Below are 15,308 nucleotides of genomic sequence, written 5' to 3'. Positions count from 1 at the left end.
GCGCGATTTTCTTAACAAATATTTTTACAATTTAAAACTTCTCCCAACTGCTACTTACATAATTTCGGCCATAATTTCGTTTTTAAATAATTTTATGAATTCAGGAAGATTTTGTATATATTTCGGTATTGGTTGGCGCTTAGGCCTTCTCAAATGTATAATTCCGCTTACAGTCTAACTTCTACTCTAAAATTTAAAAGAATGTATAACTATAAATTTCAAAACTAAGCAAAGAAATAATTTATAAATTAAGAAAAAAATCGTTGGGAGTTATTTCCGCGATTTTTTTGGGTGTTATGTCCACTTTGCTTCACGGACATAACTCCCAACGAATTTTGGGAGTTATGTCCGTGGGCGTTATGTCCGGGCACCATGGTACCATATGTAGTGGCTGGAGATCCACTTCCATAATGGTCAATGTCGATCCATTCCTTTAAGTATTTCCTCCGCAAAACTTTTGCTCTTTAATCCTAATCAACATTTTTGTCGTTTCATACGCCCACAATTTTCAAAACTCTCTAAATACATACATTTTTTGTGAAAAAATTGTTTCAATATGCAAAGGCTGAGGGTATATCTCTGTTGGCCAAGCCGACTGATACGTTTTTACTTGTTTCATTTAGTGTTAGTTATTGGCACCGTTCAAGATACTGTTTTTTAAGGACTGTATCGCCAGTCTGTGCACTGTCCTAATTTGAACTTCTATATCTCAACAATTATATAACCTAGGAAAACGTCAAAAAGGTCAATCTTGTAGAGAATTTTCACTGCTAATGCATTTTCTTTAGTTCCATTACGACAGGACTCGCGGTCTCCAAGTAAATTCATAAAAATCTAAAACCACCAAAAAATGTGAACTTGGACATTGGAAAATCACTCCGGTGATTTTATTTTTTTAATTTTTCTCATCTATGAACATTGTAGATTCAGAATCTGCATAAACTTCCCAGGTCCAAGCAACTTTCATTTAAAGTTAGTTAATGCGCACCGTGTGACATAAACTGAATCTAATAAAACCATATTTAATAACATTTCATTTTTCTTAAACAATGTTTAACTTTCATTTTGTTTTTTTTTTATTCTTGTTTTCTTTCACATGGTCATCTCTTCAAATAACAACATCAACAATAAAACGAACACAAAACATCCATCTGTCATGCGAATAATGATGATTTGACATTACCAAAACGGAATCTGTTCTGCGACATATTCCGGCTATGTTTGTGCAAATGGAAAATGCAAACGGAAAACTGAATGGACATCATAAAAAATCGCACTCTTGGTTGGCATCCACTACCACTCATCTGTGTGCCATGCATAAATGGCTCGTGATGCTACTACTGGTGACCATGTTAACATATGGAATGGATTCGAACTCTTCTGGTCAAACGGAAACGACAACACAAATTCATCTAAAATATACACAAACACATGCTCACACACACACACGTACACTGCCAACAACAACAAACACGGAAATGCAATTCAACAAACGGAAATTGAAAATACCTATTCTTCTTCCTTTGAACAACGACACCAACTGATTTCTATTGACCACTCTCCACCCCCTCCCTCTAACTAACTGCAGATACGTTTGGCAGCTGATAAACTCTGTTTTGACTTAGTACCCAACGTGCAGAACAATGTCACACTGGCCATTGTGGTAAAGATAAATCGTGCAACCTCTTGGCATTCTGTCGAGCTAGACTATCGGGATGGCGAAATTAAATTTACCGTCGACTATCACCATCAGCGTACCGAAATGTATGGCCTGACCTTTAACATTGGTGACAAATTGATCATCGGCAGCAGCTTGAAGTCAGCCGCATCTGGTCTCATCGGCTGTATACGAGACATCGAGATTAACGGTCATCTGATAGAACCACGTCATGTTGTCAAGACGGAACGGGTGGTGGGCGAAGTGGCCCTGGACAATTGCCAGTACATTGATCCGTGTAAACGGCCCAACACATGCGAGCATGGTGGCAAGTGTTTTGTCAAGGATGACCGGGTCACTTGTGATTGCAAACACACTGGCTACATTGGCAAGAACTGCCATTTCACCAAATACCGTAAAACCTGTGAAGAACTAGCCCTGCTGGGCTACACCAAATCGGATGTCTATCTAATTGACATTGATGGCAATGGGGTCTTTCCGCCGGCCCATGTCAAGTGTGACTTTCAGAGTTTGGAAAATGCTACGAAAACAATTGTCGAACACAACTTGCCCAGTCAAGTGGATGTGCGTTCGTCACGTGACTCTGACTTTAGCTTTAACATACGCTATCGTGAATTCTCACCGGAAATGTTGCAGGAATTGATCTCTCATTCGTTGTATTGTACGCAGTATATCAAATATGACTGTTACAAGGCACAACTGGAGTTACATTCGGCAACATGGTTTACATCGTCGGCTAAAAATTATACCGTCGATTTTCTGGGAAATGTTAAGAGGTATGTATGTACATGTTTGTATCTTTAAGTGTGTGCGTGTAAACTGCTACGGCAAACAAATTTATGCAATTTGCCGAACAACAAGCTTAAATCATGTAAGGCACTAATTGAATTACACACAGCAAAAGGTCATTGTATAAAGAACCAGAACAAGAAGAAGGCGAGGAGACAAAGAAGTTAAAATGAGATTTCATTTTGACCATATGGTATTGGGTAAAATGCCACTGATGTCGATTAAGGAGTTATGGTGGGGCTGTAAGATGGAGTTATTTCATTGACTATGGTGGAATCATCTGTAAGTTGTTTTAAATATGGGTTGTCAAATTATTGTTATACCATCAGGCTTTAAACTAGAGAATATACACTTTGACACGGTGAAAATGTGCCTCATAGAAATAATGGTTTGCGCCCAAGTATGTTTGGACGAAATCTTATCAAGAAGTTTTTGAGTCGATTTAACCATACGTATCTGCTTGTTTGTCCGACTGACTATCTGATTGATGCGCACATATTTGGTCCAAACTTCCAACATCGTAACATTTTGTCCAGACATAGATAAATATCGAAGATAGGCCATATCAATTTGGATACTTCCACCACAAAAAGTCAACAATTTTCGCTAAAATAGTCCACCCAATAACTCTCAAAAGGAGTAACCGATTTGGGATAAGCTTTGCACATAGTAATTTTTATACCCTCAGCCTAAAGGATATCACTTTGATACGACCAAAAATTTGCTTCATGGGAATAACGTTTTTAGACCCCAAGCATATTAGGACGAAATTCATTTCAGGCAATTTGGAGTCAATTTAGCCATGTCCGTCGATCTGTTTTTCTGGCTAGCGGTGCGCACGATAACTCTCGAACGGATGAACCGATTCGATCCAAATTTTGGGTATCGTAATATTTTGTCCAATCTTAGTTTTAGTTCGAAGATGGACCACATCGGTCGAGTCCTACGGGTGACTCCCCAGAAAAGTTCAATTTTTTTTGAAAAATGTTGTGATCGATAACTCTCGAAGGGATCGTGTTCAAATATAGAGTATATAGGTCCACTCCTTCGAGTACATCCCACACAAAATTCGGGCAAAGTGAAGTTTAAGAGCTTCTCTCGGATCGTTTTGATATTTTTTCATCAGGTTGTCCTTGCGGATCCCATTACGGCTGTCCATTTTTTTGGCGCAAGTCCATACTTCCGGAGATAATGGCCTGACGGCACCAACTAAAATGGCAAACCCGCAAGATTACTCTCGCAGGGAGATTCTAATTGGTCCAAACTTTGAACATTATATTATTTTATCTAGTCATATATTAGGTCGGAATATGGAATAGTTTGGTCCCGTCCTTCGGGTACCACCCACACAATATTAGTTAAAGTGCACTTTAATACCTCGTATATGATCGTTTGGAATCTTTTTTCAAAACGTTCTTACGATTCGATCCAAATTTTTGGTATCGTAATATTTTGTTCAAGCTAAGTTTATGTTCGCAGATGGGCCATATCGGTCCAACCTTTCGGTTGCCTCCCATACAAAAGTTCAAAATTTGTCTGTAAAATGTTTTGAATGATAACTCTCGAAAGGAGCAATGGTTTGGTCCAAACTTTGCACATCGTATTATTCTTTCGAGATACAGATCGTGTTCGAATATGGACTATATAGGTCCACTCGTTCGGGTACCTCCCACACAAAATTCGGGCAAAGTGAAGCTCAAGAGCTCCTCTCGGATCGTTTTGAATTTTTTTCAGCAGGTTGTCTTTGCGGCTCCCATTACGGCGGTCCATTTTTGTTTTTTTTTTTTTTTTGACGCAAGTCCATACTTCCTGAGATAAACTGGGTAGTACGTAAGATAACACTCGAAGTTTGAAAAGAGTGGAGGTTAAGGACGCGTCTGGTCGTTCATGGTACAATTCTTTTCGGGAGCAGATAAATACCTCTTGAAAAATTTTCCCATTTTTTCGGGGGTAGGTACATACTTCCTAAGATAATGACTAAACTGAATGACAAATGAGCGAGTTTACTCTCCCTGGGAGTTTCTGATTGGTCCAAACCTTGCACATCTAGTTATGTATTAGGTTGGATTATGGACGATATCGGTTTCATTCTTTGGGTACCTCCTAATCTCGGATCGTTTTGAACTTTTTTCTGAAAAAATATTTTTTTGGGGGCTAGTCCATACTTTCTGAGATAAAGGCTCAAAATCTTCAAAAATGCGTGCCGGCACCAACTAAACTGTGTAGTTGGTAAAAGCAGGTTGTCCTGCCGGGTTTTATTAAGACGGTACAGTACGTACTTCTTGAGATAATGGCACCGCCCCATAATCTACAGAAGTAGACGATAGTTGGCCAAAATAGTTTATGATTGCTGTGGTTATTAGAATTTACACAGTTTTTCTTACACTTGATTGTTTTGACAGATGTGCTTTACTCCCAAATACCTCCCATTCGACAAATCCATAATTGGTTAGGACGTGCTAAACAACGGTTATATAATGTGTAGAAATTGTCGTCCGTAAATGAAATTCTTGAGGTAATAAAATGAAATGAAGCAATGAAATCTTTATTTGTCCGCTTCTCGGTGTTACTTTTTCAGTACATATGGTGGTCCATGATTGTACCGAGATATTTAACTTTGAGATAAAGCTTTAATGCAACTCTATTCAAAACTGGTGGCTGGGAATCGGGAAATTTTGCGCTTCCCACTAATTCACCACTTTCGTTTTCAGCTGGTCAAAACTGGTAGAATTTCTCTCTCCTATGTGCGAACTAATAATCGTGTTCCGGAACACTAACTCTAAATATATTTTCGTGATACTGTACTCGGAGCAGTGCACTATGTTAGTGTACTGTTTATTTTCGAACCCTGGTTGTCAGACGTTTTATTGTGGAGACTAAAGCTGCCAAATTTTATACCGAAAATATTCTCCCTTCCAATTTCAGCATTCCATCGTCTAAAATATGTAAGTGTCATGTCATTGGCAGTACAACGGCCGTAGAATATATCTGTGGTCTTCACCACCAAAATTTGTCAACATAGGCTCATATTTTGGTATAGACCCCATATAACGGTACTTGCCAATCTGCGGTATGTTTAGGGTTTTAGCAAAATTTTTTAACTGATCTGTCTGTATTGTGACATTTGATATTCCCTGCAGTAACGAATCTTATTCACCAATTATCAATATAGTTTTATGTATAGCTTCATATAACTGTACATCCCGATTTTCGGTATTTTGAGGGTTTTGCCTACATTTCTTATCGGATTTTCGGTATTTTAAAGATTTTAGTTAACCCTTTGAACCCCGAAATTTTTCCGAAGAGATAAAAATATTTTTCATATTTATTATGATTAGTAGTCGCAAAAATAAGTCCTATGCGAAAAAAAATCTTATAAATTCCTTGTGCTTAGGGAGTTACCAAATGTTGCCTGTGGGCAACATTGGGCCATTATGGTTATAATAAGTAACAAGGTTTGTTTCTTAAGTCTTTGTATAACCATTATATTTTTTATTATTTATGATGTTGAAAAGCATAAACTGATGCGTTTGTTTAATTCTAAAGGAAAATTAATGGAAATGGAATGGAAAATTGGTCTACATAATCATAAATAGTTCACGAATTAGCCAATTTTGACGCATATGGTGGTGTTTAAATGCTTATGTTGACATTTTTTCAGAGTAGAAGCGTTTGAAAAATACTTTATATTTTGTATGCAGACTCTAAACCTGATAATATTAACCTTTATCCAAGACATAAAATTATCATCATCGATATTTGAACAGATATTCGCTTGATATCTTACAAAATTCCTAGTATGTAATATGTATATTACAGATGTGTAAATCTCCTTTTATTTCAAGTCCAATCTTCGAATAATACTATAAATACAACATATTTCACAAGCCCGAATTTCGCAAAGATCCTTTGTATTTCATTGAATACCACTAACCAGCATTTTCGACTTCCACTACTGTAACCACTTTATTACCACAATGGCCCCATGTTGCCCACAGGAAACTTTCAAATTTCAAAAAATTATAACTACTGATTGGAACTGTAAAATGTATGTTTGTTTGTTTATTTTATTAGATCAACATTTCAGTAAGATTTCTCAAAAATTTTGTCTGTAATTATTCAATTCTTTTGACATTAAACGGTATTTTATAAAATCACTAAAATATTTCATGTCCACATTTTTACTCGACTACTTATATGTACTTAAACAAGCATAACTTAGCCAATCTAGCAAATTATTTAAAGGTAATTTTCAATTTTTTTATTCTTCGGAAATCAACCTACCGACACCCTCTTAAGCTGGGTACACATTGTCAGTTTTGAATGACGATATTTCGCAATTATCGATAACTGTCAAACCGTCCAGCAACCACAAAATATTTTGTGGTTGCACGATGAATGACAAAAATGAACGGCCACACTAGCAAGCAACAACAAAGCTGTCATTCAAAACTGACAATGTGCACCCAGCTTTAGTATATATATCTCAAACGCTGTGGAAAATACACATACACAAACATGCAAAGTTGGCCACAGGCAACATCGGGCCACAAAGGGCTAAAATTTTAACCGAACTAGCTGTTATTTGACATTTAAAGTTCTTAAGGGTCAAAACACTTCTTCACCAAAAGTGCATGTTTAGGTATAGCTGCCATATAACAGTACCTCCCGATTTTCCGTAATTTGGGGATTTTATCTAAATTTTTGACTGAACTACCGGTAAATTGAAAATTGGTCATAAAACTTCTCCACTAATAATTGTTAACCTAGGACCATGTTTTGATATAGCTTCCATATAACGGTACCTCGCGATTTTCGATGTTTTTAGGAATTTAGCAACAATTTTTCCTGAAATAGCGATAATTTGACATTTGAGGTTCCCAGTGGTCGCAAAACTTATTCACCAAAAATTGTCAACATAGGCCCACACTTTGGCAGAGCCCACATATAATGGTGCTGTCCGATTGAAGACATTTAGATACAAATTCTAAAATAATTTAGGCATTTTGGCTATCCACCTAAAATTGTGGACAGGAAATAAAACAAATTATTTCATTATACCCTACACCACTATGTGGAAAGGGTATTATAAGTTTGTTTTGGGAAAAATTCATGTAACACCGCGAAATATTCATCGGAGACCCTCAATGTGGTATACCAATCTTCAAATCTCAACGAGATAAAGCGATTTTGAGATGTGTGTCCGTCCTTCCGTCCGTTCGTCTGTCCATTATAAATTTTAATCAATCTCCAGGCCGCAATTATAGACCGATCGCCACGAAATTTTGTATGGAGGTCAGGTTCAGGCCAGAATAGATCCCTATTCATATTGGTGATAATCGAGAAATATTTAGCGGGCAAAATGGACCAAAAACATATTATTTATCCAATTTTTCAGCGGCTCTGTAGGTCGCAGTAATAGTCCGATCAACGCGAAATTTCAAATAAGGTAAAAGTATATGACAAAGAAGAAGCTTGCAATTTGAGATGACGATCAGATAATATTTAGAGGGTTAAATGAGCCACAACTTTTGTGTGAAAATTGTGAACATTTTTAATATACAGCTTATATCTTTGTTCCTGAAAGTTACATTCTTCCCTCGTTAATTATATTTGGAAGACGATCTCTTGACATTTCCATTGATGTCAATTATGTTGATGTACGTGATCAGATAACAGAGTTACAGCCTAATATATCCAGTTTTTTGTTTGTAGTGTTCTCATAAACACGCTAGAGGTCGCAATTATAGCTCAGTAGTCACGAAATTTTGCACGAGGTAAGAGTTTAAGTTGAAGAAAATGTCTATAATTTTAGCATGATGATCTGATTTTATTTAGCTGGTGACATAGACCATTACTTTTGTATAAAACAAATATACAAATTTTACTTTTGGTCCATATTTTAATTTCTGGAGGGCATATACGGGCAAAGTAGCCTACATATGGGAAAATAACTACTGACCTTTCCCCTGATGCAAATTGCACTAATGTGACTGCTAGATAACGGGTCTACTGCCTAATATATAATGGATTTTGGGTAGAGAACCACAATTTCCTTCCATGCTACATGGGATTGTCTCTATATGACAGAGAAATTTTCAATTCAGTTGTCTAATTGGATTTTTTATACAAATATTGCAGCATGCAAAGATATGTCTCATCGATATAATGGTTTTAGACCCCAAGTTTGTTTGGACGAAATTCGTTGTAGTCGATTTAGCCCTGTCCGTTCATCTGTCTCTCTTACTGTCTAGCTGGTTGCTGCGCACGAATGGATCTACCGATTCGAACCATATTTTATACTTCGTAATATTTTGCCCGGACTTAGTTTAAGTTCGAAACCCAAAAGGGGTTCAAATTTATTTTTTTCGAAAAATTGAATGAACGATAGCTGGCGAAGTGAGCAATCGATCGATAGATCGGGGAAGACTATATCGTTCCAAACTTTCGGGTACGTCCCACACAAAATTCGGAAAAGTGAAATTCAAGAGTCCTCTCGAATCTTTTTGAATTTTTTTCAGCAGCTTGTCCTTGCTGTCCCCTTTAAAATGGTGCAATTGCAATAGCAAGTTCATACTTCCTGAAATTATGGCCGAAAAGCTCCAAGAAACCCTGAAAAAGAAACAAGAAACCTAAATAGAATAATAAAACCGTAAGATAATTCTCAAGGGGATTTTCTGATTAGTCCAAACTTTGCACATATAACTATTTCATCCAGTCATGTATCAGTCTGGAAAATGAACTATATCGGTACCGTCCTTCGAGTACCTCCCACACAAAATTTGGGAAAAGTGTAGTTTGAGGACTCGTATCGTATCTATTTGCATTTTTTTGAATACGGTTCTTTTCACGGTCCCTATTGCAACGGTACAATTTTAAGTCCTTACTTCCCGAGATAATGGTCCAAAAGTTCCAAAAACCCCTGCCGGCTCCAACTAAAATTACAAATCCGAAAAATAATTCTCAAACTTTTCCAAAAATCAGAATTCAGCTTACTAAAATGTATAGCCCCACATTGCGATACCTACAGATTCCACGTATTGTGAAGCAAACTCGTGATACAAAATCAATATGTTTTGCCACCGTTGAAAACTTGATGGGAATCGAACCCGGACATTCAGCGTGCAAGTCGGTTAGGCATAGCTAATTCCTAGAGGTTGTGATGTAGGGTATCACATGGTCGGCCCCGTCCGACTATAGCCTTTGCTTACTTGTTTTTAATTAATTTCTCGTTGGAATCAATGCAAGTGAAAAAGGAAAGCCCAAGATTCGAACCACACAACCACCACTATGTGACATGCATGTTTCGCCTTTGGCAGAGGCCTTCAGACATATCGGCTGTGGAGCGGCTTCTGTGTCATCGAACTTTTCTTCTTTCAAATTAATTTTTTGTTTTTTTTACAACAACAATGAGTATTTGCCCATTTAAGAGTGCTTTCACGACAAACGCTTAGCCCTGCCTTTGAAAGTAATGAGTTTGCCTCTGAACGCTAACACGCCGTGGCGACACTTTTTTCTTGTGTTTTTCAAGGACGTGGGTTCAAACCCCAGCCTGGCTCAGCTGATTTTATTTATTTGAAAATGTTGCCTTTTTAAGGCAAAGATCATTTTTTATATTAACGAGGAAAATGGTACCAAATTAAGACCTGCCACAATAAATTCGGCCAGGCTCGTTCATTGCTATCTTTCTTCCTCAATGTAACCTGAAAATTTAATATTCGAAAGAAGTCAACAATCACATAAATTCATTACCTTTTTAAAGCACGCCGTAAAAAAACTAAATAATTTACAACTCAACTACACTTAAAAGAAAACTTTTCAACTTAATACGAACAACTTTTCAGCATGTGTTCATACATACATAAATATGTACACACATACATTTAATGCTTGATTTACGTAGCATATCACTTGACCATTAAGTCATGGTAAAATAAGAACATTTCTTTAGAACATTACAAATTTAAACTCAAATAACCATAACTGAGTGAAAAGCAGTTTACAAAAACATCTTAGGGGGAAAATATAGCATTGCTTTTATTATTACGAACAACATATAGTGATAATGGCGTTCCGTAAAAATCCAATATAAGGAGCTTTGCCCATAATATAATACCTTATGGAAGTAATAAGATAAACTAATACCCTGAGAGAAAATTTCTCTCGCAACAAAAATTTGTATAGAAATGTTCAGTAAATAACTGAAATACATAGGTAATGTAGGCCAACATTGTGCTAAGTGTTTTTACCACCTTTGAAAATTGTGATGTTGTCTTGCCAGAGACTCGATTTCAGGACCCCTGTGTACACCTATAATTTCCACTAATATCTAAAACTCCTTTAATTTCGACTGCTATTTAATTCATCCCAACCATTGATGGCTAACCAAAAAACAACAAAAAACGAAACAACCAAAAAATAGACTTGAATGAAAAGTTCTTGGTTATCCAAATACCATTAATCTTCTGCAATTGACCATAAACACATAAAGTTACTTTGGTGTACTGTCCTGACACACAAGATATCCACTGGGTGTATTCTGTAAAAATAATCCCATTTGGTAAAATTTTCTTGTTGATGACCAAAGCACACACACACACATCCACACGTATACACGAAGCATACAGTAAAACTCACCACTACCACCATATTATATTTCAAACATTGAATTTCTTTACTAATATTAGAAACTTATTTGAAAACATTTTGTAACCAAAGAAAAACGACATTCAAGAATTTTGTTATTTCCTTTTTAAAAACAACAATTTTGAAAAATGAACCAAAACCCGAAATATTTCAGTGCAAACAAATAGTGGAGGGGTTAAGGAGGTAGAGATTGTGTTGGACCTTAGTGATGATGATGGTGCAACCACCACAGCCAAAGCATACTGTTTGGTCATCATTTGGAGAGTGCGTTTTACTTACCCGATGCCACTCGTGTGTAAATGAAGCATCTGTTAATGTAGTTTGATTCTTTTACTTTTTCTTATGTACATTGTGAAATGTTTTCCGCAATTTGAAAATACCCTACAAGGTATTGGGTGAAATTCAGGTATTTGCATTGGGGTGTGGGTTAGAAACTACACATATCAGATACCTAATTTTAAAAATAAATATCCACTGATATATCACTGATTGAAAATTCTCATAACATTTTGTCTAAACTTAGATCAAGTTCAAATATAGGCCACTGCTTCAGGTGCCTCCCACACAAAATTTCGAAATTGTGGACAAAAAAGCAGTTTAGGAACACTTTTCGTATCGTCATGTATTTTTTCTAGCGGCTTCTTATATTGTACAGTTTTTTTCTGGGGCTAGTGGATACTTCCTGAGATAATGTTCCAAAAGCTCTAAATCAAATGACTGATGAGTATTTGGCAGAAACTTTGATCATAATTTTCCCACAAGGTCCATCATGTTCCGAAAAGGTCTATATTAGAAAACATTTCGGTGCTCTCCCTTACAAAAGTTCAACAGTTTTCCTTAAGTGCAATTTACCGAAAGAACTTCCTGTGATCCTGTTTACAGCGATATAATGTCTCTCGATGGTAAGTCCATGCTACCCCATATGATCCAAAAGCTCTATAAAATCTACGGTGATGGGAGCGATAGCTATGGAAAATAAGTAATTGGACCAGCATTGCGCGTCGTAATATTTCTCTCGCACTTAAATCAAGTACGAATATGGATTATACCTGTCTAAACTTTTCGGGTACCTCCCACCCAACATTTTAAAAGTTTCAAAACTCTGCTGTCTAGGTACATGTCTAGAATCGTATTTAATATTATGACACTATAACTTTTATCAAGAGTAAGTCCATATTGACTGAGATGTTTGGTCCAATCGTTCTTCCAAACATACGTCAAATTCGATGATCGGTCCACTTCTTCCGGTACCTCTACCCATAAAAGTTCAAACATTTAGGCTTGCAAACAGGTTCATACGTGATGATCTTGAGATTCTCCTTTGTACCTTTGGACCTCCCTCACTTGATCATGAAGATCTTGCCTGGCATGCCTGGGCGGGCGATACCTACCCACTAGATGGTGATTTGAATAGTTTTGGCTATAGCACCCAAGCAGATACTGCATGGACATCATTGTTGTACCGACGCAGCGGCAATATCGTAGTCTGTTCATGTCAATGGTATATCCAAGTCATGAAAATTGCAGTTTTCAGGGCTGCATTCTGGCAAATTTGTACGTTATCCCATTGCGTGTCACTTACGTTGGTAAACCGATCTATCGCGCTGTATGTAGTTAAAAAATCTTATCGCAGATAGCTGTGACTATCGAAGCTAACATGCTGCTGAATGTTACCTCTAGGATCTTGGAGTAGTTAATGGTGGGAATACTACTTTCATCGATAAGGACAATCAAGTCTGTGCCCATATCCGAAGTCTAGATCTTGAACAGAGTGGCCGATATTTGCACATTTCTCTCGAGGAAAGTTAGTATGATCGATCAAATAGGAGATCGTACAATCATCTGCATACGTGACGACATCAACTTGGGGAACTCCATTTTTCATTCAAAAGGGCACCGACTTCCGGTTCCTTCTTACGGAACGGACGCTGGGCTAGAGTAGAACTTCAATAAAACGAAATCGGTCTGTACGATTCACCTTTGCCGGCATATTTGCCTGGCATTAATAGCAGGGCCAACCTGTCAATCTTCCACAGTTCAGCCACGATGTGGTTGAATATCACAAGATACTCAACTCTCGACTCATCTAGCTGTTTCAGCATTACCATGGAGATTTCGTCACGGCTTAACGCTTTGGACGATTTAGCTTTCCTGATGACACTTTTAACATCGTCTATTCTAAATTATGATAAATCCTCCTTAGCGAGAAGTGATCAAATGTGCCGTAGTACTCTTCTCTTCGCCCTATCACTCCGGGCGACAAACGTGATTAAGGTTCTCTTTTCCTGCTTTTCCGAGTTCAAGAGTGTCTTAATCGTTGCCCAAAATTCAGTTATTCCGGCTCCAATGTTGCAAGTCTTCACTTCGACGAAGCTTATCACGCTCATTTGCCAATCCCATTCTGGTATTCGCCCGGCAGGTATATAGCGGGCGGCTGCGGCAATGATTAAATCTAGCAACGTCATCTCTTCTATCTGAAAACTGGAAGAATTGGACAGATCTCTGAAGCGGTGATTACTGAACACTCTAAAACTAGGCCATTTTCTTTTCCATGATTATTAAAAGTGTGTTGAAATCGGGCTGTCTGCTGATGGACATAATTATGGGGAGATGGCTTGAACCAAAAGAAACGATGGATGGGAGGAGATTACACTATGGTTATGTTTCGCGATCTTTGGTAGTCTCTGCTAATTCTGGCATAGGCGTCCTCATTGAACGTGTAAAACATAAAGTTACCAATCTGCTCAGTCAGCGATATGCCCCTCTGAATATTACTTAGGACCGAATGTCACACCTCATGATAAACATTAAAGTCTCCTAAGACCAGTCGGTTATGATCATGTGCAAGACTTATGGATCTTCTTTGAAAATACCCATCGATCTTCTATGAGGAGATCCATCGATCATAAATATGAAGATCAATTGATCTTCGTTGGGTACTCATCGATATTCTATGATGATATTCATCGGTTCGTTAGCAAATTATTCCCTCCCCTATGAGTACACTCATCGGCCTTCTAAGAGGCGATCCATCGATATTCTATGTAATGATCCATCGGTCCTTTAAGTGACGACCCACCGGGCTACTATAAAAAGATCTATCCGTCTTCTATCAGAAGATTCTTTGATCTTCTTTACGAAGATCTACCTGTTCCCTATGAGTAGATCCGTCGATCTTCTATGAGAAGATTCATCGGTCCTATATGAGAAAATCCAAGATAATAACCATCGATCTTTTGTGAGAATATCCATCGGAACTCTATGAAAAAATCCATCGGTCATCTGTGGAAGATCCATCAAACTTCAATGAGAAGAACCATCGATCTTTTATGAGAAGATCCATCGGTCCTCTATGAGAAGATCCGCCGATCTTCAATGAGAACATCCTTCGATATTCTATGAGAAGATCCTTCAATCTTCTATGAGGAGATCCGTCGATACGTTAGGAGAAGATCCATTGATGATCTATGAAAAGGTGCAAGGAAATATCCATCAATGTTCTGTGAGAATATCCCCTATAAAAAAATCCGTCGGACCTAAATGTAAAGATCCATTGCTCATCTTTGAAAATACCTATCGATCTTCCATGATCATGGATCAATGGATCTTAATCTTCTATGATAATACCCATTGATCTTCTATGAGAAGATCTATCGGTCTTCTATGGGTAGATCCATCGATTTTCTATGAAAAGATCCATCGATCTTTAATATGAGGACTTATGGATCTTCTTTGAAAATACCCACCGATCTTCTATGATGAGATCCATCGATCTTCTATAGACAATCCAAGAATCTTCTACGAAAAGGTCAATCTGCCCTCCATGAGAAGATCCATAGATTTTCTATCCCTCTTCAATGGAAAGATTCATCTGTCCTCTATGAAAAGATTCACCGATCTTCTATGAGAAGATCCATCGAACCTATTCGATCTTCTATGGAAATACCCATCGATCTTCTATGAGAAGATTCATCGATCATAAATATGAAGATCCATTGATCTTCTTTGGGTACTCATCGATATTCTATGATGATATTCATCGGTTCGTTAGGAAAATATCCCTTCCCCTGTGAGTACACCCATCGGCCTTCTAAGAGGCGATCCATCGATATTCTATGTAATGATCCATCGGAACTCTAAGTGAAGACCCACCGGCCTACTATGAGAAGATCAATCCGTCTTCTATCAGAAGATT

At 37.5% G+C, this 15,308-nt stretch overlaps 1 protein-coding gene across 13 annotated transcripts in view; it reads left to right on the top strand.

The window, feature by feature from the left end:
• axo (axotactin) overlaps positions 1-15,308 on the top strand; it is a 508,380-nt gene that overhangs the window by 297,406 nt on the left and 195,666 nt on the right. For all 13 annotated transcript variants that reach the window (XM_073983728.1, XM_073983738.1, XM_073983733.1 and 10 more), the window contains one exon: positions 1,589-2,454. In XM_073983728.1, the coding sequence (XP_073839829.1) occupies positions 1,589-2,454 (866 nt within the window). The remainder of the gene's footprint in view (positions 1-1,588; positions 2,455-15,308) is intronic.

This window comes from Musca autumnalis, unplaced genomic scaffold (assembly GCF_047663935.1).
Source record: "Musca autumnalis isolate F117 unplaced genomic scaffold, ASM4766393v1 scaffold_4, whole genome shotgun sequence".
Taxonomy (NCBI): Eukaryota; Metazoa; Arthropoda; class Insecta; order Diptera; family Muscidae; genus Musca; species Musca autumnalis.
This window is presented reverse-complemented; position numbering and strand designations above follow the sequence as displayed.